General features: G+C 42.8%; 2 protein-coding genes and 1 pseudogene across 3 annotated transcripts; 2 read left to right on the top strand and 1 right to left on the bottom strand.

Moving 5' to 3' along the window:
• Positions 1-3,870: 3,870 nt before the first annotated feature.
• On the bottom strand, positions 3,871-11,219 carry LOC102244221 (annotated as a pseudogene).
• Positions 11,220-11,416: 197 nt separating this feature from the next.
• On the top strand, positions 11,417-13,353 carry TCEAL4 (transcription elongation factor A (SII)-like 4). Of its 2 annotated transcripts, none has more exons than XM_005865997.2 (3): positions 11,417-11,534; positions 12,110-12,180; positions 12,520-13,353. In XM_005865997.2, the coding sequence occupies exon 3, from the start codon at positions 12,542-12,544 to the stop codon at positions 13,172-13,174; it is 633 nt and encodes a 210-aa protein (XP_005866059.1). In that variant the 5' UTR covers positions 11,417-11,534; positions 12,110-12,180; positions 12,520-12,541; the 3' UTR covers positions 13,175-13,353. The 2 variants fall into 2 exon arrangements, with proteins under 2 accessions (XP_005866059.1, XP_005866058.1); XM_005865996.2 differs by having other exon boundaries at positions 11,418-11,534; positions 12,515-13,353.
• A 9,231-nt stretch (positions 13,354-22,584) lies between these two features.
• Positions 22,585-25,382, top strand: LOC102243264 (transcription elongation factor A protein-like 3). The gene is given in 3 exon segments (XM_005865995.2): positions 22,585-24,196; positions 24,511-25,033; positions 25,035-25,382. Coding segments are annotated over 2 exon segments (534 nt in total). The 5' UTR covers positions 22,585-24,196; positions 24,511-24,532; the 3' UTR covers positions 25,068-25,382.
• The last annotated feature ends 1,651 nt before the right edge of the window (positions 25,383-27,033 follow it).

Genomic DNA, 27,033 nt, shown 5'->3' with positions numbered 1-27,033 from the left:
CATGGGTTTTTTTTTTTTGCCTTTATAAGCTAACCCCTAAGTTCATTCGGGGCTGTGAGAATTTGAGAGACCCAAGTACTCCCATGTCCTCCGGCTTTTGAAATAAAGACTCCAAATTTGGCTCTTTGATTATGGCGCCTTCTGTTTAGCTTGCTGAATTTCCAATATAATATAATCAAATATAACATTTATTGTCTTTGTAGAAAATAGGCATAATAATAATCCTAATACATATTTTTTAATTTTTTATTAATTAAGTTATTACATATGTGTCCTCATCCCCCCATTAGCCCCCATCCCTCCCACTCATGCCTATCTGTTGTTAATGTTGGGTTCATCGCAGCATGTAATTTACCAGATAGCAACAGTAGGTGTGTGTCGCATAATTTTTTTATTCAGACCTGTAACAGTGTCTCATATATAACAGATGTGTCATATTTGTTGAACAAATGACTGTGAGAATAAAGGAATGACTGGATAATGAATAAAACTAATCAGGCTAAAGCTTAAAGATGAGCTCTGGCCAGGCTGTTTAAGGGAAAGGAATTCTACTGTGGGCAACTCAGAATCCCGGTTAGAAAACACCTGTTCATGAGAGAACCCAACTCTCCCTTAAGATTGGAGGTGCCAGTATGCAGCTCTAGGCTTCTAGAATTCCTGGGAATAGACGTTATTAAAAGCTGAATCCCTAATGAGGATCTCTGTTGAGATGGTCTAAAGCAGTGGTCGGCAAATTGCGGCCCCTTGAGTGTGGCTCTTCCACAAAATACCACATGCAGGCACGCACGTACAGTGCGATTGAAACTTCGTGGCCACACTCAAGGGGCCAAAGAGCCGCATGTGGCTCGAGAGCCACAGTTTGCCGACCACTGATCTATGCTGTTGCAAATGGTAAGAACTCCTTCTTCTAATACATATTTTTGTCTAAAGCTTTATGAATTGGTTTTATTATCATTGTTTTACATGCTACAGAAAGAACAAAATTTCCTTGCCAGTCATTTTTTTTATAAGCTCATCAGCTCTTTCACTTCAGAAAATTACCATCAATAAATTAAACACAGACATTTTAAGCCTATGTCATCTTCTCCAATCTGACACCAATTCCGAAGTATTTTTTTTCCATACCACCCAGCAAGTCTCTGACACAAGCTAGTTATCCTAGAGTTCAACTCAATTATGACACTATTTATCTGGACATAGTGTCAGATACCACAGGTTAAGCACTCAGTCCTACAATACTCTTCTCACCAATTGAAAGTCCTGTGCTTCTGACCCATCAGTTATAGATATAAGGGTTCTGTAACTGGACAGCTAAGGGGTCTGGGCTGCCTACGACTACTTGTGTCAATTAAGCAGAGACAGGGTTGAACTGTATGGGAGAGCAGTAGGTCATCCACAAAAAAAACCCACAAAAAACTGGTCTGCTTCTCCTGATAAGCCAGCTGCTTATATTGGGTAGAAGGACAAAGATTACATGGGAAAGTAAGAATTACTGGCACGGGGAAATAGGCACGGGATAATCATTACAGGTTACAAGTCATGTGGGCTGGAGGGGTTGCAGAAGGCAGGCGCCTCTGGGACTAGATTGTTTCAGCCACGAGGTTGTAAATCTTTCCATAATGATAGTCCTGAGGTCTGCTTTAGCTAGTTCTGTTGCTTATGTGGGCCTGGAGCTGAAATACAATTGATGTCTAAATGTTATCTCTAGGGAAGAAATATCAGGGGGTCCAAACCGCATGACCAGGGATATGCTAATGTTGTAACGTACCCTGTGAATCGCACAAAGGATGCCTCAAGTCAAGAAGTCGAATTAAGGAGTCATTTATTCAAAAGCTGGCAGCTATGAGGGGGCTTTAGCTCTCCAAATCTCGCAGCCCCAAATGGCAGGAGTATTAGGCTTATAAAGGCAAAACTCACAAAGGCAGCAATTACATCCCTAGCATTGGAATGAGGAACTATTTTGGTACAGAAGCTAAATTGAGCAAAGTTAGTTATCTAAAGATTAATTACAGTTCTTGGAGTCACTGAGTCAACGGAAAACATTCCCAGAGCCATTGAAGCAATTAAAACAATTTTTGCGGTTCTGGTTCTCAGGTACAGAAGAATGTCTTTTGTAAAGACCACAATGGGGTATACAACCAAATGGGGTGATTTACATGAGTTCCAGGAGATCAAAATAACCTCTCTATTATTTAAGCAAGCAAATGATTACAGAAGCCGAAATAGCAGGGTTAAAATTTAAACAGCAGTTTTTACCCGAGATGAATGCTACTATGCTTCACTAGGAGAGGAAAAGTCACCCTGGTGGGGAGGTTCCACCCTACAATTGATTTTCCATTGCTAGGCAGCTGGGGCTTTTTACCCTGGTGACCTTCTGTACCTGGTCCATTGTCCTTGCTCTGCTCATGTCTAACTGCCTACCACACTTCCATTACTTAGATGAGCAATGGTTCAACCTTTGCCTATATGGCCAACATGAATACATGCAAAAATGTTAAGGTGCTGGAAATATGCTGTTATTACTGATTCAGGATGTTTTAGTGATTAGGATGCAAGGGTGATTTCTTTCCTGGGTTCTTGTCCAGATGGATTCAAAGAATGAAGCCACAGACAAAAGGTGGTAGGTAAAAAGTACAGAAACTTTATTGCAAATACTGCCTCTAAAACCTTACTTCTAAATTCTAAGCTTAAGACTCTGTCCCCCTTGGCACAGGGGGTCAGAGGGGTCACCTAAGAAAGGTGTCCTCTAAGTTCCTAATCCTAAGACTCTGTCCCTCTGGATGGACAAAGGGCCCCCTAAGAAGGGTGACCGCTGTTTTCTTTGTCTGGAAGCATTAAACAGGCTGGAGACCCTCCTTTTCTACTGTGGGACCTTAGCCCTGTAATCAGCTCCCATGACCCCCACATCCATACTTTTCCTCATTTGGTCATTTTATCTGTTTAGGTTGGAGTCACTTTTGATTTTATCGATGGCTTTCTCCCAGTTGTGCTGGCCTGGGGATGCTTTATCTTATAGCTCTCCAAGCTGATCAGATCAGGGCTACTTTTGATCTAACTTATGGTCACTTTAATTGCTCAGGCCAGAAATATCCCTGTCCTTGGTTTATGGCTATTTTAATTGCTCAGCCAGAAATATTTCCATCTACCTGAACCCCTCCCTCCTAAGGCATTTCTCTATCCTCTGTACAAGTAAGATAAACACCCTGGCGTCTTCAAGTCCCCATCTATGCATTCCTCTCCCATGGGTCCTCTTTATTCCCTAAACCTTCCTAATTAAGCTAACTAGCTAGCCCTTTCATTACTGAGCAAGGGCCTGCTGTCTGATGGGCAAAGGAGCCAAAAGTAAGACACAGGCCTTTGAGAAAAGAGATATTTATTTATTTATTGCTGAGTCAACCCACAGGAAACAGGGGATACTGCTCAAATCTGTCTTGCTGATTTGGGGTCTGGACAAATTTTAAGGGTTAGGGAGAACAGAGTGGCATGAGGTAATGCTGGTGGGTGAAGTTTTGATTAAAGCATTTTGGAACTTGGCCAATTATGGTGTAGGGTCCAGGCGCAAGAGAAGGCACAAAGGAATTTCAGTCTGTCAGGGTTTAACTAGTCAGTTCTGCATTTGTCCATATTTGGTCTAGGCACCAGATCTTTCGATTATTTTTCACTTAAGACAAAGAATTCTTTATTTAAAACCATCAAAGAAATGGACAGGTTAGGTCTGTAACCAAATATCATGTTTTAAAGCATAGGCCAATAATTGTATATGAGAGTATACACTGCTACATAGAAATTAACTGATCAGACCACAATTTTCAATGTTCAAAACAGAATAAGCTTCTCTGTAAAAAGCAACATCATTGTGACATTTTAACTTTAGTATTCCTCTCCTTTCTCACTCTCTTTGTCAACAGAATCTACACCAACATCCTCATACTCCTTCTCAAGGGCAGCCATGTCCTCACAGGCCTCAGAACACTCTTCTTCCTCCATGCCCTCACCCAAATACTAGTGGACAGAGGCATGCTTTGCATGTATCAGCTCAAACCAGTGGTCTGGTAGAGCTCAGGCCTCAGCAATAGTTGAAGTGTTGTTCAACATGCACACAGCCCACTGTGCTTTGACCAGGTCTCCATCAGGTACCACAGTGGGAGGCTGGTAATTAATGCCAACTCTGAAGCCAAGGGGGCATCAGTTCACAAACTGGATGATGTGCTTGGTCTTGATAGTGGCAATGGCAGCATTGACATCCTTGGGGACCATATCACCATGGTACAACAGGCAGTAAGCCATGTATTTACCATGGCGAGGGTCACATTTCACCATCTTGTTGGCTGGTTCAAAGCACACACTGGTGAGCTCCGCTACAGAAAGCTGTTCATGGTAGGCTTTCTCAGCAGAGATGACAGGGGCATATGTGGACAGAGGGAAGTGGATATGGGGATAGGGCACCAGGTTGGTCTGAAATTGGGTCAGATCAACATTCAGGGCTCCATCCAATCTTATGGAAGCAGTGATGGAGGACACAATTTTACTTAACAACCTATTCAAATTAGTATAGGTTGGGCTCTCAATATCCAGGTTTATATGACAGATGTCATATATGGTCTCGTTGTCAACCATGAAGGCACAATAAGAGTGCTACAGCCGAAACCGGTTTGGCTCAGTGGACAGAGCTTCGGCCTGCGGACTGAAGGGTCCCAGGTTCGATTCCGGTCAAGGGCATGTACCTGGGTTGCAGGCACATCCCCAGGAGGAGATGTGCAGGAGGCAGCTGATCGATGTTTCTCTCTCATCGATGTTTCTAACTCTCTATCTCTCTCCCTTCCTCTCTGTAAAAAATCAATAAAAAAAATTTTAAAAAAAGAGTGCTACAGGGTGGTGTGGGTGGTGAGGATGGAGTTGTAGGATTTAACTACAGCTGTGGAAACCTGGGCGGCTGGGTAAATGGAGAACTCTAGCTTGGACTTCTTGCCATATTGACAGAGAGATGTTCCATCACCAGAGAAATGAACCCAGAACTACTTCCCCCCAAAGCTGTGGAAAAACAAGAATCCCTGAAGACCTGTGCACTGGTCAGCCAGTTTCTGAATTCAGTCCAAGACAAGGTCAATGATCTCCTTGCCAATGGTGTAGTATCCAAGGGCATAGTTATTGGCAGCATCTTCCTTGACTGTGATGAGCTGCTCAGGGTGGAAGAGCTTCAGACTTTGCTAAAATCTCTCAAACAAGCTGCAGCTGGTGACAGCATGCTCCAAACCTATCAATAAAAGGCCCAAGACCTGGCACTAGCACCAGCCTGCCTTGCTTCACAGCTGGGCCTTGCCTCCTACATAGCAGCTCTCCCACTGCAATCACAGCCAATTGGCCTGGAGGTCAACTCCTCCCAGAGATGCTAACAGCAACCAAGGCTCAACTATAAGACTGTGCACACAGCCCACACAGGGTGCATGTAGAGTGCCCAGCTCAGGTAACTAGGGAGGTTGAGTCACTGGACCCTACAGGACACCTACTACCCAAAGCCACTCTACCAATTCCAGGAGACATAGTAGCTCTACCTAATACATAGAAACAAACACAGGGAAGCAGCCAAAATGCAGAGACAAAGAAACATGTCACAAATGAAATAAATGGAAGCAAGCAAACTACTAGATACAGAGTTCAAAACTATGGTTACAAGGTTACTCAAGGATCTTCATGAGAGCTTCAAGGGACTTAGTGAGACTTTCAAGGAGCTTAGTGAGAATTTCAATGACATGAAATAGAATGTCAGAAATTAAGCATACACTAACTGAAATAAAGAACAATTTACAAGGATTCAACAGTAGAGTAGAGGATTCTGAGAATCAAGTCAACGATTTGGAATATGAGGAAGCCAAAACAAAACAAAAGAAAAAAACAACACCCAATCAGAAGATAAAAGAATCCAAAAATATGTAGATAGTGTAAGGAGCCTCTGGGACAACTTCAGGCATACCAACATAGGCATTATGGGGGTGCCAGAAGAAGAAGAGAGAGAGCAAGAAATTGAAAACCTATTTGAAGAAATAATGACAGAAAACTTCCCAGACCTGGTGAAAGAAATAGACTTACAAATACAAGGAGCACAAAGAGTCCCAAACAAGAGGAACCCAAAGTAGCCCACACAAGACACATCATAATTAAAATGCCAAGGATTAAAGACAAAGAGAGAATCTTAAAAGCAGCAAGAGAAAGCAGTTAGTTACTGACAAGTGATCGCCCATAAAACTGTCAGCTGATTTCTCAACCAAAACTTTGCAGGCCAAAAGGGAGTGGCAAGAAACATTCCAAATGATGAATAGTAAGGACCTACAACCAAGATTACTCTACCCAGCAAAGCTCTCATTTAGAATTGAGGGTCAGATAAAGAGCTTAGAAAAAAAAGGAGTTCATCACCACCAAACCAGCATTATATGAAATGTTGAAGGATATAGAAGAAGAAAAAGAAGAGATAAAAATATGAACAATAAAATGGCAATAAATACATATCTATCAACAATCAAATCTAAAAATCAAAATAAATCAATAAGAAATCTAATGAACAAAATAAACTGGTAAATAGAACAAAATCAGAGGCATGGAAGCATGGAACAGACTGATGAATCTCAGAAGGAAGGGCGAAGAAATTAACCAAAGATCTTACCTATGGACACAGACAGTAGGGTAGTGAAGGCCTGGGGCTGGGCAGGAACCGGGTGGAGGGGACAATGTGGGGAGGTGCATCTGCAATAGTCTCAACAATAAAGATTTTTTTTAAAAGAAAGAAATATGAGTTCCCATCCAGCCAGTGTGGCTCAGTAGTTGAGAGTCAACTTTTAACCAGGAGATCACTGTTTGATTCCCAATCAGGGCACATGCCCTGGTTGCTGGCTCGATCATCAGTGGAGGCATGCAGGAGGCAGCCAATCAATGATTCTCTCTCATTGTTAATGTTTCTATCTGTCTCTGTCTCTCCCTCTCCCTTCCTCTCTGAAATCAATAAAAATATATTTATAAAAAGAAATATGAGTTCCTCAATCAGGTATAAATGAAATCCATATCAGATAAGATCAGGTAGTTAGCACAGTGCCTGGCACATAGGTGGCATTCTCTAGAGGACAATACCACATCCTGTGGTTATATGTTGTGTCCCACTACCCAGAGTAATATGGGATTATGACAGTTTATAATTATATTTACTGTGTATTGAGCACCCAACATAAAAAAATAATTATTTTTCTAAACCAAGTATCCAAAGATACCCAAGGTAAACAAATATACTAAGAAGATTATTTAACTAAATCTGTACTGATGGACAATTTTGATGTTCCATTTCCCCCTATTGTAAACAAAGCCTACAGAATCACTCATGAAGCCTTAGTTTCAGCAAAGAATAAATGTATAAAAAACAATTGTTATGGGAATTTTAAAACATAAAATATTTTAAAACATAAGATTATATTTTAATGCATTATTAATTATCTCCCTGGAAAAATATTGGAAGTGGAATTACTGAACCAAAATATCAAATATTTTTATTTTGTTAATCCTCACCTGAGGGTATTTTTCCATTGATTTTTAGGGAGAGTGGAAGAGAGAGGGAAGGACAGAGAGAAACATTGATGTGAGAGAAACACATTGATTGGTTGCCTCCTGTAAGCCCTGGACCAGGGCTGGGGCTGGGGAGAAGCCTGCAACCGAGGTATGTGTGCCCTTTGTTCTGCAGGCCAATGCTCTATCCACTGAGCCAAACTGGCTAGAGCAAATATTTTTATTTTAAAACAATACAGAAAACTAGAGGCCCAGTGCATGAAATTCGTGCACGGGGAGGGGGCGGAGAAGAGTGTACCTAAGCCCAGCCTGCACCCTCTCCAATCTGGGACCCCTTGGGGGATGTCGGACTGCCGGTTTAGGCCTGATCCTTAAACCGGCAGTCGGACATCCCTCTCATAATCCAGGACTGCTGGATCCAAACTGTTCACCTGCCTGCCTGCCTGATTGTCTCTAACCTCTTCTGCCTGCCAGCCTGATCACCCCCTAACCACTCCCCTGCCAGCCTGATCGACGCCTAACTGCTCTCCTGCTGGCCCGATTGCCCCCAACTGCCTTCCCCTGCCGGCCCGATTGCCCCCAACTGCCTTCCCTTGCCGGCCTGATCGTCCCCAACTGCCCTGCCCTGCTGGCCTGGTACCCCCAAGTGACCTCCCCTGCAGCATGGTTGTCCTCAACTGCCTTCCCCTGCCACCCCGATCGCCCCCAACTGCCCTCCCCTGCCGGCCTGGTCCCCCTAACTGCCCTCCTGTGCCGGCCTGGTTCCCCCCAACTGCCCTCCCCTGCCGGCGTGGTCGCCCCCAACTGCCCTCCCTGCCCTCCCCTGCAGACCCAGTCACCCCCAACTGCCCTCCCCTGCAGACCCAGTCACCCCCAACTGCCCTCCCCTGCAGACCCAGTCACCCCCAACTGCCCTCCCCTGCAGACCCAGTCACCCCCAACTGCCCTCCCCTGCAGACCCAGTCACCCCCAACTGCCCTCCCCTGCCGGCCATCTTGTGGCTACATGGGTTCAGCCATCCTGTTACCACATGAGGGTGGCCATCTTATGCTAGGGCATGATGGTTAATTTGCATATCACCTCTTTATTATATAGGATTGCCCTTCAGAAAAATTTTACCAACACACTCAACAAGGGCAGGGAAAAGTGCATGTGTTCCCTAATCCTTCAACAAATCTATTACACAGTTTCTTGTAATCAAACCTATCACTGTTGTCTGTGCTGGGTTGCATATTTGGCACTTTGGCCAGACGGGTCATGCTGTGCTGTCTGTTCCTAGAACACACAGATAGGAAGGTACTGACATCAGGCCAGGCCTTGAGATATGGTCTCATGGCCCCTTCCCAGCATGCAGGCCTTCTTTCTCAGAAGGCCCGGAAGTCTCATTCCAAATTTGGGAGACAAAGGACTGGAAAAAGTATAAATAAAGAGAGTTTCCTCCATATTGGGAGGCCCAGAATTTGAAAGACACATTTTCTCTGTGCCTCCACAGAATTTAATAATAAAATGTAACTCCTGTAGTTGTCACTGCAGTTCAGCCTCTGCTTCGGCAGGGTGCTGTGACTGTAGTCAGCTGGCCAGCTTAATAAAGGCTCTTAAATTTAAATTCTGAGTCGGTGGTCTATCTCGCTGAGTGAACCCATAACATTGTCCTTTTTTAGCTGCTGGGCTCATGGGCGCCATATTCTGAGCCCACCTTCTCACACTGCTTTTGAAGAGAAAAGTGGGGGGAATGGAGAAAGACATGACTTGATTCCTTCTGCAATATTTCTCAGGAGAAGCCATTCTGGAATGCTCAACTCCAAGATGCATATGTATTTGAACACGGAGCCATGAAAGTTATCCTGTTAATGGAGACACTGTTCACTGCCATTTAGAAAGATGGAAACAGAGGACACACAGACATATGAAAACATGCTCCACATCACAGATCACCCGAGAGATGCAAATTAAAACTACAACGAGGTACCAGCTCACACCTGTCAGACTGGCTACCATAAACAAATCAACAAACATGTTTGGTAAGGTGGAGAAAGGGAACCCTAGTCCACGGGTGGGAATGCAGATTGCTGCAGACACTGTGGAAAGCAGTATGGAGTTTCCTCAAAAAATAAAAATGGAACTGCTTTATGACCCAGTGATTTCACTTCCGGGTATATATCCAAGGAAACCAGAAACACTAATTCAAAAGAACATAGACACCCCTTTGTTCGCTGCAGCGCTATTTACAGCAGCCAAGGTTTGGAAGCAGCTTAGGAGATGAGGGGATAAAAAGGCCGTGGTACAGTTACACAGTGGAATACTACGGGGTCATAAAAAAGAAGCAAATCTTACCATTTGTGACAGCCTGGATGGACCTAAAGGGCTTTATGCTAAATGAAGTAAGTCAGTTAGAGAAAGACAATTACCATATGATTTCACTTTTATGTAGAATATAAAAACAATATGAATGAACAAACTAGAAGCAGACTCATAAATACAGAGAACAGACTGATGGTTACCGAAGGGGAGGGAGTTGGAGAGCTGGGTGAGAAAGGGGAAGGGACTGGGACGTGCAGATTGTCATTACAAACAGGCCCGGATGTAAGTACAGCCTCGGAACATAGTCGGGACTGCTGTGATGTACGGGGCCAGGTGAGTGATGGAACTATCAGGGGGAACACTGTGTAAAGTATATGATTCTCTAACCACGATGCTGTACACCTGAAACCAGTGAACTAATATTGAATGTAAACTGTAATCGGAAAAAATAAACCATTAAAAAGATGGGAACAGGACCGATCCCTGTGGCTGGAGTCTCTGTAGAACGTCACTGCAGTTCAGCCTCTGCTTCGGCAGGGTGCTGTGACTGTAGTCAGCTGGCCAGCTTAATAAAGGCTCTTAAATTTAAATTCTGAGTCGGTGGTCTATCTCGCTGAGTGAACCCATAACATTGTCCTTTTTTTTTAATCCTCACCCAGAGGATATTTTTCCATTGATTTTAGAGAGAGTGGAAGAGAGAGGGAAAGCCAGAGAGAAATATTGATGCCGGCTAGGGCACTGTTTTCCTTAAGTGTTCATCTCTGTTATATTTTTAAAAGCCTTCCACACAAAAAACTTATGTGGAAACGGTGGCTACTTATTCAGATCTTGTTATAACAAGAGAGTCAGGCACTTTCACTTGTGTTTGGCAAACTTAAAGGCAGGCAGGGGAATAGGAAAGCTTTAGAGTGAAAACAGGGAAGGCTTCAGGTATTCTGATTAGAGGTCATTGGCATGGGGAACCTGGAGGAACGTTAACTAGAAGCAAGGCATTTTTTATGACTGGGTTGGCTGCAGTCATTGTTCAAGTCCTGAAGTTTGAATCAGAGGCTGTTTGGCTTCCTGGGCTGCTTGCTGTAGAGGTTGCGGGTCACAGTTCTATTGTCATATATGGTCTGGTCATTGTCTGTGTTATATTCAATCATTCTTTTATTCTACTTCAAGTATAATTTCATTTAGATTTAAATACTAATTCATTAGAAATTTTATGTTTGTGCCTGTAAGGAAAAAAGGAACATTTCATTTTGAGGGAAATATTGTTCCTATTTTTTTCTAAATGCAACATTCTGCTCTTTGTACAATATTAAAGTTCACATTCTTACCGTTTTATGGGGGTTGGTCTTCGGTCTTTCCATGGAATTGAAGAGCAACATTCTTAAGACTCTTCCCCTGGACCGCCCAACCCATTGAAGAAAAAAAGTCTCTGCGGTTTTCATTAAAATTCTTTCTTTGACAAACTTCTCAAGAAGAGGTAAAAGACAAAAGGGCTCAGGGAGGTAAAGGGGGACCTGCGGGAAAGAGGCGGTGTGTGGCTGGCAGTCCCGGCTAGTGGGCGGGGCTCGGGGGACGCACGCTCACGTGATCTGCCGGGCGCAGCTGTGGGCACCAGTCCGGGTGCCCGCCTTCCTTCGCTGCGGTCCGACCGGAGCTGCTTGCAAACTCCTAATTGTTGCTCCAGGTTCTTTCAGGTCAGTGCGAGGGCCTTCCTCGCTGCCCGCGGAATACTGGAATGGGCGAGAAGGAATGGGCACGGAAAGGAAAAAGGTTGGGGATGGGGTCGGGGTGGAGGGAAGCCGGCCTGACTATAGATAGAGATGGCGGTGGGGAAATGACTAAGAGGGAGCGAGCGGCCGATGGGTGGAGGGTGGGGAAGGCGGACACCCCCAAGTATCCATGCCCCCTTTCTCTGCACCCCCTTCTCGCTGCCCTCCGTCCATTTTGGAGTCGGAGATGGTGAACTGGGGGACACCCCGGCAGTGAGACAGTGGAGATTAACCCCCTCGTCTACTCTGTGCCTAGAAAAAAAAGTTGACCTTCATGGTGGGGAGGCGAATTGCCTCAGGGAGAGAAGGACGCAGAAATCCAAAATTAGGGTGGAAAACGTCCTGATCTGGCGCCCCAGGCGTGAAAAGAAATGGCAAGAAATGGCGTCTGGGGTGTGGGGAGCGGAGGAGATCGGGGAGGAAAACGTTGGGTGACTAGGGCCAGGATTCAGGAAAGGGATCGGAGTCCCTGTGCTACTGTCTCCCCTGTTTGTCTGCAGGTCTGCGTGTCTGTTGTTCTCAGCACTCGGCTAGGCTAGAAAAGGAAGGAACCTATCCAGAATTCCCGCAGGTCAGTTAAAGGAGGGGTGTCCCAAAGGGGCGGGGAGTGTGGGCGGCACGTCCCAAGCAGAATTTGGGGTCCCGCTGTCCTCCTCCAACACATTTACACACACACTGCCACGCCGAGCAAATGTAGAGAAAATGGCAGGGCCTGCCAGAGAAATGGTTGGCTCACGTGTGTGGAAGGAATGGTGAGGAAAGGGTGCAGAAGGAGGGCGGGGCCCGGTTAGGGGAACCCTGACAAGGGGCAAGATGCCAGTACTATCCAGACCTGCATTCCACGCCGAAGTCCTCAGTCTCCCTTGTCTCCACTGTGTCTCCTTTTTCCCCCACCCCACCCCCAGGACAGGAAAAGGAGGGGACATCTCAACATGGAAAAACTCTGCAGTGTAAATGAAGGAATGCCTGAGAATCAAGGAAAGATGGAAAATGAACAGCCTCAGAATGCTGCAACGCCAGAAGTAGCTCATACTCTGGAAGACAAGGAAAAGTCAGAAAATGAAGGAAAGATAGAAAACAGGGGAGAGACAGAAAATGAGGAAATACTAGAGGATAAGGAGAAGCCAGAGAAGGAGGGAAAGCCAGTGATAGAGGGAAAGTCAGAGAGCCAGGGAAAATCAAAAGAAGAAGGAAAACCAGAGAGTGAGGGAAAGCCAAAAGAAGAAGGAAAACCAGCCATTGAACCAAGGGCTGCAGGAAAGCGCCCAGCAGGGGATGATGTACCTAGAAAAGCCAAAAGAAAAACCAACAAGGGGCTGGCTCAGTGCCTCAAGGAATACAAAGAGGCCATACACGATATGCATTTGAGCAATGAGGAGATGATAAGAGAATTTGATGAGATGGCTAGGGTAGAGGATGAGGTGAAGAAAACCAGACAGAAATTGGGGGGGTTTATGTGGATGCAAAAAAGTTTACAGGACCCCTTCCACCCCAGAGGCCCTAGGGAACTCAGGGGTGGCTGTAGGGCCCCACAAAGGGGCTTTGAAGACATTCCTTTTGTGTAGTGCCCATGGCAGGCATTTGCCAGGCCCAGGGCTTTAACCTTATGCTAATGTTTTGCTTTAGTTGTCACTCTGTTATCCAACTGCAGCCCTCTATGTTTCAGTAGCAGATTTTTGTCCATTGCATGGAATAATGTTTATGATGCATTGTAAAATTAAAAAGAAAAGTTTGCAGAACCATATATATGGTATCAATCCATTTTTGTAAAACTGCAAAGATATGTATCTAATGATCTATGTACAGGAAAAAAAACCTCTGAAAGCTGTGTCTACTAAAAAGATTAATAGTGGTTATCTGTGGGTAATTTTTTTGTTCATATTACTTTCATCATAAAAATAATGAAAGATAAAAAATAGGAAAACAATACCAAGCAATCAAAAGAACAGTTCAGTGCTTATGGAAAACCTGGGGACACATAAAATTCTTGTTCTCAGCATGCGAAATGGTAAGTAAAACATTACTTCTGGGACTCAAAAGTTGTGGAGGAATCAACCTCATAGTTACATATGCATTGTTGCAAGGGATAGTCTTGTCATCTGTGAATTGGGGATAAACGTGCCTTCCAGGACTGTGGAGAAGATCAGATGAGATACTGTATTGGGCTAGCTACTACCCTCTCCCCTGCACTAGCAGGACCAGAGCCCCTGAATTTTCCCTGTTTTTGATGTTTGGGAGAGGATTAAGGGAGGTTCCACTTGTGTCCAGGAATAAGTCCAGGTAGCTGAGAGGTAGTTGCCACTCTCTCCTGGTTAATGCCATGTCTCTTGGGCATTGTGCCTCGTCTCATGGGTCCTGCACCCTCTTAAGGCCCCTATTGCTGGTGGGCCGGAGATCATGATGGACTAAAGCAGTACAGTATCTCAATAGAAGGGTGGAGAATTCTCTGTCTACAATAGAGGTAACCCTAACTCAGGTGGGTAGTACCCATTTGTCACTTGGACCTTAATATTTTAAAAAGTTCCTAGAAAACACTCCTTTCCAATTTTTTTTGTTGGTTTGTGTGTGTTTTTGCATACAGCAATCTTCACTGGATTTAGATACTGGAGATTGAACCAGGAGAAAAATCTGACTGACCAGATGCTGTGCTATTCTCACCTGTTAATCTCTTGTCTGCTGACTCTTTTTTTCTTCAAAGGAATTGTCTCCCGGGAAATTTCTGTTAAGCCCTGCCTTACCATTTTAACAGGCCCATGTGGTCCCCCCGCCCCCACCCTGGTTCTTAGCCTTTTGTTGGTTTATATTGTTTTTAAAATAAAGTTATTTTAAGGCAGTCACAGATTTTTACATAATGATTGCGAAGATGGTAGAGTTCTGTGTACCCCATACTCAATATCCCCTATTTTAAAATTGATTTTTAGAGAGAGAGAGAGAAAACATTGATGTGAGAGGGAAACATGATCAGCTGTCTCCTGCAGGACCCCTACTGGGGATCAAGCCAGGAAAGTCGGGCATGTGCCCTGGCTGGAATCAAATCAGCAACCTTTCAGTGCACAGGACAATGGCTAACCAACTGAACCACACCCACCAGACTCAATATCCCCTATTATTAACATTTAAATAGTATGGTATATTTGCCACAATGAACCAATATTAAGACATTATTATTTACCAAAGTATACATTGTATTCATATTCCTCAATTTTTCCCTAATGTCCTTTTTCTGTTCCAGGATCCCACCCAGGATAGATACCACCTTACATTTAGTCATTCTTGTCTCAGGCTCCTCTTGGTTGTGACAGTTTCTCAGACTTTCTCTGTTTTTGATGCCCTTGACACCCTTGAGAGGTACTGGTTGGGTATTTTGTATAATGTCCCACAATAAGCCCGGCTGGCATGGCTCAGTGGTTGAGAGTCGACCTATAAACCACGAGGTCATGGTTTGATTCCTGGTCAGGGCACATGCCCTGTTGTGGGCTTGATCCCCTGTGTGGGGCATCAGTGGCTCTCTCTCATTGATGTTTCTATCTCTCCCTGTCCCTTCCTCTCTGAAATCAATAAAAAGATATCTTAAAAAAGAATAATGTCCCACAATTTCGGTTTGCTTGATTTTTTTTTCTGGTGATTACACAGGGATTAAGTGCTTTTAGGAAGAGGACCACAGAGATAAAGTGCCATTCTCATCACATCATATAAAGGATATATACTATCAGTATTATCTCTGTTGATGCTAACTTTGGTCATCTGACTGAGATAGTGTTTGCCAGGATTCTCCATGGTAAAGTTACTCTTTTATATCTCCTTTTCCATATTGTATATACTCTTTTTTGTTGGTAATCCTCATGGGAGGATATTTTTTCCATTGATTTTTAGAGAGGATGTGAGGGAGGGGAAAGGAGAGAGAGAGGGAGGAGAGAAACATCAATCTGAGAGAGACAAATCGATTAGTTGCCTCCCGCCCCTGAGCAATGCTGGCCAGGGCTGTATGTACTCTTTCGAAGAAAGTCACTATGCACAGTCCACACTTAAGGAGTGTTCTACCTACTTGAGGGTAGAGTACCTTCAAAATTATTTGGAATTCTGCATGGGATATTTGACTTCTCCCCCTTTTATTTTATTCATATCAGCATGGTTTCATTAATATTTATTTGATACTTTAGATTATAATCTAATGCTACTTTTAATGTTTTGATTGCACTCATTTTAATTTTGGCCATAGGGAGCTCTTTCAGTTGGCTTTTGTATCTATTTGATGTGTGTGTGTGTGTGTGTGTGTGTGTGTGTGTGTGTGTGTGTGTGTAACACTTTCTGGCACTACAAGATACACTAGTTTTGCATATTTCTTGCCTAAATTCTAGAATTAGCCATTTCTCCAAGGAGTCCTGATACCTTAAGTTGGAGAATAGTATTAAAAACTAGGATCTGGGTGCTAGGTGTACTCATTACTGTTGGGATATCATTGCTTCTAGGCCCTCAGAGTTGACAGAGTAAGGAGATATATGGATATATAATAATCTGTATATATATACATATATGTATACATATATACATCTTTATATATGTTTACTTCTTTATATATTTTTAATATTTATATACAGAGATAATTTTGCCTATAGTCTTATAGACTACATTCATTTCCAAACTTACTTATGTCGGCACTTTATTCCTCCCATCCCTCTCAGTAAGGTTGTTTCATATTTGTAATACACTTACATTCTGCATTTTAGGAGTACTGTTATAAACTATTTTTAAATTTCAAATTTCAATTGTCCATATCTGGTATATAGGAAAATAATTAACTTTTGTATATTAATCTTACATCCTGAAACTTTGTGACCAGGAGTTTGTCAATGTTTTGGCATTTTCTATATAGACAATCATGTCCTCTGAAAATAGAGACAATTATATTTCCTCCATTCCAATCTGTATATATTTTATTTACTTTTTGGTCTTATTGCACCAGCTAGGACTACCAGTATGATGTTCAATAGGAGCAATGAGAAAGGATATACTTACGTTGTTCTTGCTCACAGGGTGAAGTGTCCTCTTTTGTTTTTTAAATTCTTTATTGTTTAAAGTATTACATGTAGTACATATGTCTCCTTTTTCCCCCATTGACCTCTCCCTGGTCACCCCCACTGCCCCAGCACATGCCCTCACCCCCCTAGTGTCTGTGTCCCTTGGTTATGCTCATATGCATGCATACAAGTCCTTTGGTTGATCTCTTACTCCCCCTCCACCCCCTTCCCTCTGAAGTTTGAGCATCTGTTGGATGCTTCTCTGTCTCTGGATCTGGTTTTTGTTCATCAGTTTATGTTGTTCATTATATTCCACAAATGAGTGAGATCGTGTGATATTTATCTTTCTCAGACTGGCTTATTTTGCTTAGCATAATGCTCTCCATGTCCATCCATGCTGTTGCAAATGGTAAGAGTTCTTTCTTTTTTATAGCAGCATAGTATTCCATTGTGTAGATGTACCACAATTTTTTAATCCACTCATCTGCTGATGGGCACTTAGGCTGTCTCCTAATCTTAGCTATTATAAATTGTGCTGCTGTGAACATAGGGTGCATATGTCCTTTCTGATTGGTGTTTCTGATTTCTTGGGATATATTCCTACAAGTGGGATTACTGGGTCAAATGGGAGTTCCATTTTTAATTTTTTGAGGAAACTCCATACTGTTTTCCACAGTGGCTGCACCAGTCTGCATTCCCACCAGCAGTGCACGAGGGTTCCTTTTTCTCTGCATCCTCTCCAGCACTTGTCTTTTGTTGATTTGTTGATGATAGCCATTCTGACAGGTGTGAGATAGTACCTCATTGTCATTTTGATTTGTATCTCTTGGATGATTAGTGTCTTTGATCACGTTTTCATATGTCTCTTGGCCTTCTGTATGTCCACTTGCGAAAAGTGTCTGTTTAAGTCTTTTGCCCATTTTTTGATAGGATTGATTATCTTCCTTTTGTTAAGTTGTATGAGTTCCCTGTAAATTTTGGAGATTAAACCCTTATCGGTGATAACATTGGCAGATATGTTCTCCCATGCAGTGGGCTCTCTTGTTGTTTTGTTGATGGTTTCTTTTGCTGTGCAGAAGCTTTTTATTTTGATGTAGTCCCATTTGTTTATTTTCTCCTTAGTTCCCATTGCCCTAGGAGTATATCAGTAAAGATATTGCTATGTGAAGTGTCCTCTTTTTAATCGTCAAGTATGATACTAGTTGTAGGCTTCTTGTAGATTTAAAAAAAATCAAATTGAGGAAGTTCCCCCCTAATTCTAGTTGGAGAGTTTTGATCATGCAAGTGTATTGGATTCTATCAATTGCCTTTTATACATCAAGTGATAAGATCATATGATTTCTCTTCAGTCTGTTAATGATGGATTATATTGATTAATTTTCAAATGTTGAATCAGCCTTGGAAACCTAGAATAAGTTCCTCTGTTAGGTGTATGATTCTTTTGATACATTGTTGGATTTGATTTGCTAATATTTTGTTGAGGATTTTGTGTCTGTTTATAAGAAATTGGTCTGTAGTTTTCCTTTTTTGTGTTGTTTTTTATCTGGTTTTGGACTTAGGGTAATACTAGCCTCATAGAATGAATCAAATGTTCTCTCTACTTCTAAATTATGGAAGAGATTGTAGAGAATTGGTATTATTTCTTCCTTAATGGTTAGTAGAATTCACTGATTTCTAAATGTTCACTGGTGGCCCTAACCGGTTTGGCTCAGTGGATGGAGTGTCGGCCTGCGGACTGAAGGGTCCCGGGTTCGATTCCAGTCAAGGGCATGTACCTTGGTTGCGGCACATCCTCAGTAGGGGGTGTGCAGGAGGCAGCTGATTGATGTTTCTCTCTCATCGATGTTTCTCTCTATCCCTCTCCCTTCCTCTCTGTAAAAAATCAATAAAATATATTAAAAAATATTTTAAATGTTCACTGGTGATCCTTAAATATTTGGTAGAATTTGGTCCTGATGATGCCTATCTTTGGAAGGTTATTAATTATTTATTCAATTCTTTAATAAACAGATGGCTATTCAAGTTATTTATTTCTGTGTGAGTTTTAGTAGTTTGTCTTTCAAGAAATTGGTTCATTTCACCTAAGTCAGTGGTCGGCAAACTGTGACTCGGGAGCCACATGCGGCTCTTTGGCCCCTTGAGTGTGGCTCTTCCACAAAATACTACGTGCGGGCGCGCATGTACAGTGCGATTGAAACTTTGTGGCCCATGCGCAGAAGTCGGTATTTTGTGGAAGAGCCACACTCAAGGGGCCAAATAGCCGCATGTGGCTCGCGAGCTGCAGTTTGCCGACCCACCTAAGTTATCAAATATGTAGGCATAGAGTTAGTCACAGTATTCCTTCATTATCTTAATGTCCATGGGATCAGGAGTGATGATCCCACCTTAATTTCTGGTATTGTTAATTTAGGTCTTTCTTTTTTCTTGGTTACCCTGGCAAGAGATTTATAAATTTCATTTATCTTTTCAAAGAACCAGAAATGTTTTGTTAATTTTCTTTTTTTTACTTTCATTTTTTTCTTCTCTATTTCATTCTTCTGCTTGCTCTAGGCTTAAATTATTCTTCTTTCTTTAGTTTCTTAAGAGAAAGCTTAGGTTATTGATGTTAGATCTTTCTTCTTTTCTCATTTAAGCTAGAAATTTCCCATGAAGCACTACTTTTGTTACATTCCCCAAATTGTGATTTTTTTCATTTAGTTCAAAATATTTTTACATTTCTTTTTTATTATTGTTGTTTTTCAGTTTGTTTGTTTTTTGTTTTTGTTTTGTTTTGTTTTATTATCTTCACCCAAGGATATTTTCCCATTGATTTTTAGAGAGAGTGGAAGAGAGGGAAAGAAAGAGAGAAACATCGATGTAAGAGAAACACATTGATTGGTTGCCTCCTGCACACGCCCTACCAGGGCCCTGGCTAGGGGAGAAGCCTGCAACTGAGGTACGTGCTCTTGACTGGAATTGAACCCAGGACCCTTCAGTCTGCAGGCTGACACTCTATCCACTGAGCCAAACCTGCTAGGGCTACATTTCTTTTTTAAAATATGTCTTTATTGATATCAGAGAGAGGAAGGGAGATGTAAAGAGAGAAACATCGATGATGAGAGAGAAACATTGCCCCCTACTGGGGATCAAGTCCACAACCTGGCAATGTGCCCTGACCTAGAATCGAACCAGCACCTCTCAGTGCATGGGACTATGCTCAAGCAATTGAGCCACACAGGCTTGGCAGTGCTGGAACTTAAATAGTTTTGCTCCAGACCTTTTGATTCATTCTTTTTCAACTTGCATTAATAAGATAATATTATTGTCTTATATAGCATTAATTTAAACTTGCATAGATATTTATCCCTTTAATTGCTATTTATCCCTTCCTTCATCTTCAGTCTTCCATCTGTAATCATTTTCCAGTTTCCCTGTATCATTTAGTATTACTTTTGGTTCATGCCTGTGGCTGGCAAACTCTGTGTGTTTCTATTTATTTGTAAAGGTCTTTATTTCACCTTTATTTTTGAAGGGTATTTTTGCTGGTTATCAATTTCTTGGCATTTATTTTCTTTCAGGACACTAAAGATATTCCACCAACCTCATGCTTCCATTGTTGCTGTCAAGAAGCCAGAAATCAGCCCAACTTTTGTTCTTTTCAAGGCATACTCTTATTTTTTCTGGCTACTTTTGTTATTTGTCTTTGTCTTTGATTCTATGCAAGTTCAGTATTATACATCTATGCATGAGTTTCTTTTTATTTATTCTGTATGGGGTATGTTGGACTTCTTGGATCTATGGATCAATGTCTTTCATCAGTTCTGAAAAATCCGCAGCCTTTATATCTTCAAACATTGCCTCTGAACACTTCAATTTCTCTTTTCCTTTCAGAACTCTAATTAAACATAGGTTAGACCTTCGGTGGTGAATACACATTATAATATACAGATGATGTATTATAGAATTGTACACCTGGAACCTGTATAATTTTTTAACCAATATCACTCCAATAAATTCAATAAAACAAAGCATGTTAGACCTTATTATACCCTCTCATATGTATTTTACATCTTTTTTTACTACCTGTTCAGCCTTATAGATGGTTTCTTCTGAATATAATTTCAAGTCCTTTAATTCTTTCTTTATTTTGTTAATCCTCACCTGAGGATATTTTTCTCATTGATATTTTAGAGAGAGTGGGAGGGTGGGAGCGGGAGAGAGAGAGAGAGAGAGATTGATTGATGTGAGAGAGACACATCAACTGAATGCCTCCTGCACATGCTGCAATGGGCTGGGGATGGAAGAACCTGGAACTCATGTACATGCCCTTGACCAGGAATCAAAGTGCTTTGGTGCAGCAGTCTGGACTCTAACTACTGAAAAACACCAGCAAGAGCTAATTCTTTCTTGAGCTGTATTTATTTGGCTGTTAAGGCTATCCATTGAGATTCCAATTTCAGCTAAGTTATTTTTTAGTTTTAGAATTTCCTCTTTTTTTTTTTTTTGCTTCTAGTTATCTGTTGAAATTTCAAGATTGGATTTTAATACACTAAGTATTTTTGTTGTTTTTATTTATTTTCATTAAATTTATTGGGTTGACATTGGTTGATAGGGTCAGATGTGGATTTCTATGTTATGAGACTGTGTATTGCACTGAGCATTATGGTTTAATAGTCTGTATCCAATAATTCAAACCTAATGGATCTGTTACCTGTTATCTCTACTGTTTCTCACGTAATTATGTCTTTTTTCTTTGTGTTTCTGGTTATTTTTGGGCGTCAGCATTGTACATGAACATTTGTTTATTGAAATAACTTGAGAAATAAGTTAACAGTATTTTACTCCAGAGAAGATTTTGTTTGCTAGTCCAGTAAGGGTGATTCCTATATGGAACCACCATAATCTATGTTCAGAGTCCACCTACATGTTGCAAAACCAAGCTTAAAGACTTTCTGAGGGCTAGTTTATTTCCAGTTTGTAATTACCCTTAACCTGAAACAACATTTTGGTTCCCAGCATTATATGAGTGACAGTTTGTTAGGAAACTTCTCTTTCAGTGGGCCTTTGGTGTTGATTTTTAAAAATATATATTTTATTGATTTTTTTTTTTTTTTACAGAGAGGAAGGGAGAGGGATAGTTAGAAACATCCATGAGAGAGAAACATCCATCAGCTGCCTCCTGCACACCCTCTACTGGGGATGTGCCCGCAACCAAGGTACTTGCCCTTGACCAGAATCAAACCTGGGACTCTTCAATCCACAGGCCAGCACTCTAGCCACTGAGCCAAACTGGTCAGGGTTTGGTGTTGATTTTTGTTAACTCTAGTACCTTAAGTCAGCTTTAGATTCAACTCAGTTTGGTGCTGGTTTACTCCTTAACCTTTATTCATTAACAGATACCCTCAAGACAAATAAAAGAAAATATGGGTAAATTCCTCTTTGACCTCATGTAGAAAAAGTTCTTAAGTATGAATCAAAATCTAGATGCAAAGAAGTGTGATAAATTTGACTACATATTAAAATGTATGGCAGACAATAGACACATGAAAAATGCTCAAAGTCACTAATCGTCAAATAAATGCAAATTAAAACTACAATGAGGTATCATCTTACACCTGCCAGAATGGCTACCATCAATAAATCAACAAACAAAAGTGCTGTCAAGGATGTGGAGAAAAGGGAACACTAGTACACTGCTGGTGGGAATGCAGACATCAGCCATTATGGAAAACAGTATGGCGATTCCTTAAAAATTAAAAATAGATCCGCTGTTTCACCCAGCCATCCCACTTCTGGGAATATATCCTAAGAATCCTGAAACACCAATTAGAAAGAATATATCCACCCCTATGTTTATAGCAGCATTATTTACAATAGGTAAGATCTGGAAACAGCCCAAGTGCCCATCAGTAGATGAGTATATACTAGTAAAACAGCTGTGGTACATTTACACAATGGAATATTATGCAGCTGTAAAATTGAAGGATCTCTTACTCTTTGAGACAGTATGGATGGACCTGAAATAAGCCAGTTAGCCTTATTTAATGTATAAAGAACACTTGAAAATGAGGGGAGAAAGAACAACCACCCAATAGCAATATGTGGAAAGACATGTACATACAATTTACAATGATATCAAAATAAAATGCAATTGAGAGACTTCTATCATTTTAGTGGAAATTAAAAAGTGACATACATGGTAGAAAGGGTGTGGGGAAACACACTCCTGTATTGCTAGTGGGAAAGCAAAAAACGGATCTGAGCCTCAGGGGAGGGACTAGCCTGGAGATGTAATTAAATTGGGAATCTTCTGTGCTTGGAGGAAAATGAACAGAGGTAACTCAGGGAGAGAACATGTGGACTGAGAAGAGAGGAGGCTCAGAAACACCTTACTTAAAGTGGCAGCACAACTTTCTGGCGGGCACCACCACCAGACTCCAGTCAGGCACAGCTGGTCTTGAAAGTGGGCTGTGGGGCTGAGTTGCTGAGCACTCTTAGTGATGTAGGGTACCCTCCCTGTGATTAGCTGTCACACCTGGAGATAATGGGTATCTCACAGGGATGGTGGGCGAGGACCTGAGATGCACCAGGTAAAGAACCTGCGGGCAGAAAGCTGCCTCCTCCTGCTGTCAAGGATGTGGAGAAAAGTTTCAGTGAGTACCCCCATGGCCATCACCCGCCTCCCTCCCCCCACCCACTACCACCTCCGGTCTGCAGCAGCCAGGTCTCCCAGGATTTGGGTGAGGGGGGGTTCTAGTTGGGGGTGATGCGACGATCACGTGATCCACCGAGTGCCCACGTGGGCAGCAGCACCCGCCCCCAGACAAATCCCAGTGCCATTCGCTCCCCTTGCCTGTGGGGTGCCACCTCCCTGAGATGCCCTGGCAGCAGGCGAGGGGAGAGTGGGCTTCCATGAGCCTGAGGAGGCGCAGGCCTGGCCCGGGCCCGCAGGTGAGTGTGCCGGTGGGCCTTGCCAGCGGCCTCGGTTGGGGTGAAGGTGGATGCGAGGATGGAGAACAGCGGTGGGATGGGGAAGCTAAAGAATCGCGGAGATGGGGGAGGAGGTGAACCTGGCGCTGGCGCTGGCGCAGGCAGGTGAGAAAAGAAGACCCCATCACGGGCCCCGCCACCTCCTCAACGCCCCACCTCTGAGCCCTCCATCCATTTTCGAGCCCAATATGGGAGGGGGCGCGTACCGCAGTGCGACAGTGAAACGTAGGCATATTCTGGAAATAACTCCCTCCCCACCCACCCCACCTCACACTGGGCCTGTGAGGAAATATTGACCTCCACGAAAAAGGGGTGAGGGTGGGGTGGGTTAACTGCAGGGTAGGGGTACACAGAAGCACAAGCAGTTTGGAAAGCTTCCTGATCTGGTGCCCCAGGCCTGAAAAGCGATATGGCCACTTGGGTGCGGGGCAGGTAGGGGAGGGCAACGTTGGATGTGGAGCGCCCGGATTCAGGAAAGGAACACCAGTCCACTGAGCGCACAGCCACTGCCCCGGTTTCTTGTCTGTCTGCAGGTCTGTGTGTCTGACCCCAGCACTCTGCTAGACACAGAAAGGAAAAACCTGTCCAGAATCCCTGCAGGTCAGTGAAGTGGGGGTGGGGCACTGAAGTGGGGTGTGTGAGTGTGGAGGACACAGCTTGGGCAAAATCTGAGGGCTCACCTCCACATATAATATAAACACACCCCATCAGACTGAAGGATGGTACAGAAGATACCAGGGCTTGCCAGAGAAATGGTTGGCTCTTGTGTGTACAGTGGGGAAAAGTGTGGCAGAAGGCCAGCTCAGGGGAACCCTGGCCATGGGCCAGATGCCAGTACTATCTGAGCCAGTCCTCACTCTTCCTTGTCTTCTCTTTCTCTCCTCCTCCCCCACCCCACCCCATTCCTAGTACAGGAAAGGGAGGGAACATCTCAATATGGAAAAATTCTATAATGAAAATGAAGAAAAGCTGGAAATCGAGGGAAAGCCAGAAGATGAAGTAGATACAGAAGATGAAGGAAAGTCAGACGGGAAAGAAAACCCAGAAGTGGAGGGGAAGCCAGAGCAAGAGGAAAAGCTCCAAGACCAAGGACAGCTAGATGACGCGGGGAAACAAGAAAAGCAGAGCAAGTCCCAAGGTGAGGGGAAAGCATGCAGTGAGGGCAAGCCAGAACCCCAGGCCAAGCCAGAGAGCCAGCTGCGAGCTGCCGAAAAACGCCCGGCTGAAGAGTATGTGCCCCGGAAAGCTAAGCAAAAAACGGACAGGTGGACGGATGATTCCCTCAAGGACTATCAGGAGGACTTACAGAAAAGGCATTTGGGCATTGAGGAGAGGATGAGAGAATGTGGAGATGTGTCAAGGGCTCAGGAAGAGCTAAGGAAAAGACAGAAAACAGGTAGTTTTCACTGGATGCAAAGAGATGTACAGGATCCATTCTTCCCAAGGGGCCAATGGGGTGTCAGGGGAATGAGGGGTGGAGGTAGGAGCCAAAGGGGTGTACATAATATCCCATATCTTTAAAGCCCTTGGACTTCAATTCTGATTTCTCTGATAAGAATATTCCAACCCTGCTTTCCCTTGGGCAGGGAGCGGGGAGGGTATTTTCCAGGCAATGTGCTTTAACCTTAAGCTGATACTTTGCTGTAGGTGTCTGCCATTCTTGTTACCAGCCACCTTTTGGTCCAATATACAGTGCTCTCTGTTTCAGTACTGGATTTTCATTCATGTGCATGGAAGAGAAGGTCATGGTACTTTGTAAAACAATAAAACTGTTTTTAGAACCAAATCTACAGTGCCAGCCCAATTTTGTAAAAATGTGAATATGTTTGCATAATGCATTTATGCACAGAGAAGACTCTGAAAATGTATACACTAAAAAGCAGGTGGTGGTTTTTCCTGCATGGTAGCCAAAAAGAGGTCTTGCCTATACTCAAAAATAAGTCCAGTCACCTGATGGTTAGGTACCTCCATGCCATTCCTCTGTGGACATGACCATCCCTATGTCATCCCCTAGTTGTAACAATGTCAGTGGGCACTGATGTCCCATATCCTGGGTCCTGTACTGCTCTATGACTCCATCTGTGATTCTTTTTCTTTGCTTTGCTCACTAATCTCCACTTTTTCCTAAAGGATATGGATTATGTTTGTCATAATAAAAAAAATCCAAAAAAATCTGAAAAAGAAAACAAAATGAGGAAATCAATACATGATAAACCATCGAAATGTTCAGTGAATTTATGAGGGCAATGAAAATGCTTAAAATTCTTGTCAGAATGTAAAATGATAAGTAAAACACATTATCTCTAGGGTTCATAGCTAGAGGAATCAATCTGGTGGTTTTAACAACTGCTGAGTGGATCAAATGAGGTACTATGTGAGCTGTGTTGGGCTGGCTCCTTTGCAGTAGAAGTAACCTGTATCCTGTCAGACACTTAGGGGAGAGTTGACCTGTGCCCAGGAACAAATCCAAGTAGCTGAGAAGAGGTACCATCCTTCTCTGGATATTACCATATACCCTCTGCTGACAGCTATTGATATGATGGAGTCCTCATGGTGACAAAGGTCCTCTGATTCCCTATAGTCTTCAAAGGGCCAAAACCCCTGTTTGACTCCTACAGGAGTGTGGATAAAGCTCATGCCCCAATTTCAGAGTTATACCTACTCAGGTGATACTGCCCAGGGGCTGCTTGGGCCCCACTGTATTACATAGTTCATAGCAAATTAGTCATTACTATTTTTAGTTCATTATATATTTGTTTATAATATCTTTTCTCTTCATAAGACTTAGATATATTGGGTCCACTGGGGGCTGTGTCCTGAGAGTAATGTATGGACCAGGCAATGGATGGTGATTTGAACTAAACACCACACTGCAGTACCCCAGGGAAACCATATCTAAATTTACATGCCTTTCTTAGTGTGCTTGCTTTCTAAAATGTCTTCTGGCTTGCTTGCTATACAAAATCAAGAGACTTGTCCACACAGAACTGAGGGTTACACAACTGAGTCCCAAGCTGAAAATATCCCTTCCTGTTCCAAACCAATTCCAACTGAAAGGGTAATAGTGCTCTTGAAAATATTAAAAACTCTCAATGTGAGACATTTTTATTTAACCAACCAGTATATTCCTTTCTCAAAATAGACTTTTTTAAAAAAATATATTTTATTGATTTTTTTACAGAGAGGAAGGGAGAGGGATAGAGAGTTAGAAACATCGATGAGAGAGAAACATCGATCAGCTGCCTTCTGCACACCCCCAACTGGGGATTTGCCCGCAACCAAGGTACATGCCCTTGACTGGAATCAAACCTGGAAACTTTCAGTCCGAAGGCCAACGCTCTATCCACTGAGCCAAACCAGTTAGGGCAAAATAGACTTTTCTTATTCATTCTATATTCCTTACAGTGTAGTTGACACATTTACTTAATAAATTACGA

Source organism: Myotis brandtii, unplaced genomic scaffold (genome assembly GCF_000412655.1).
Source record: "Myotis brandtii unplaced genomic scaffold, ASM41265v1 scaffold2186, whole genome shotgun sequence".
Classification (NCBI taxonomy): domain Eukaryota; kingdom Metazoa; phylum Chordata; class Mammalia; order Chiroptera; family Vespertilionidae; genus Myotis; species Myotis brandtii.
Note: the sequence above shows the minus strand (reverse complement) of the source record. Positions and strands in the feature narration are given on the sequence as shown.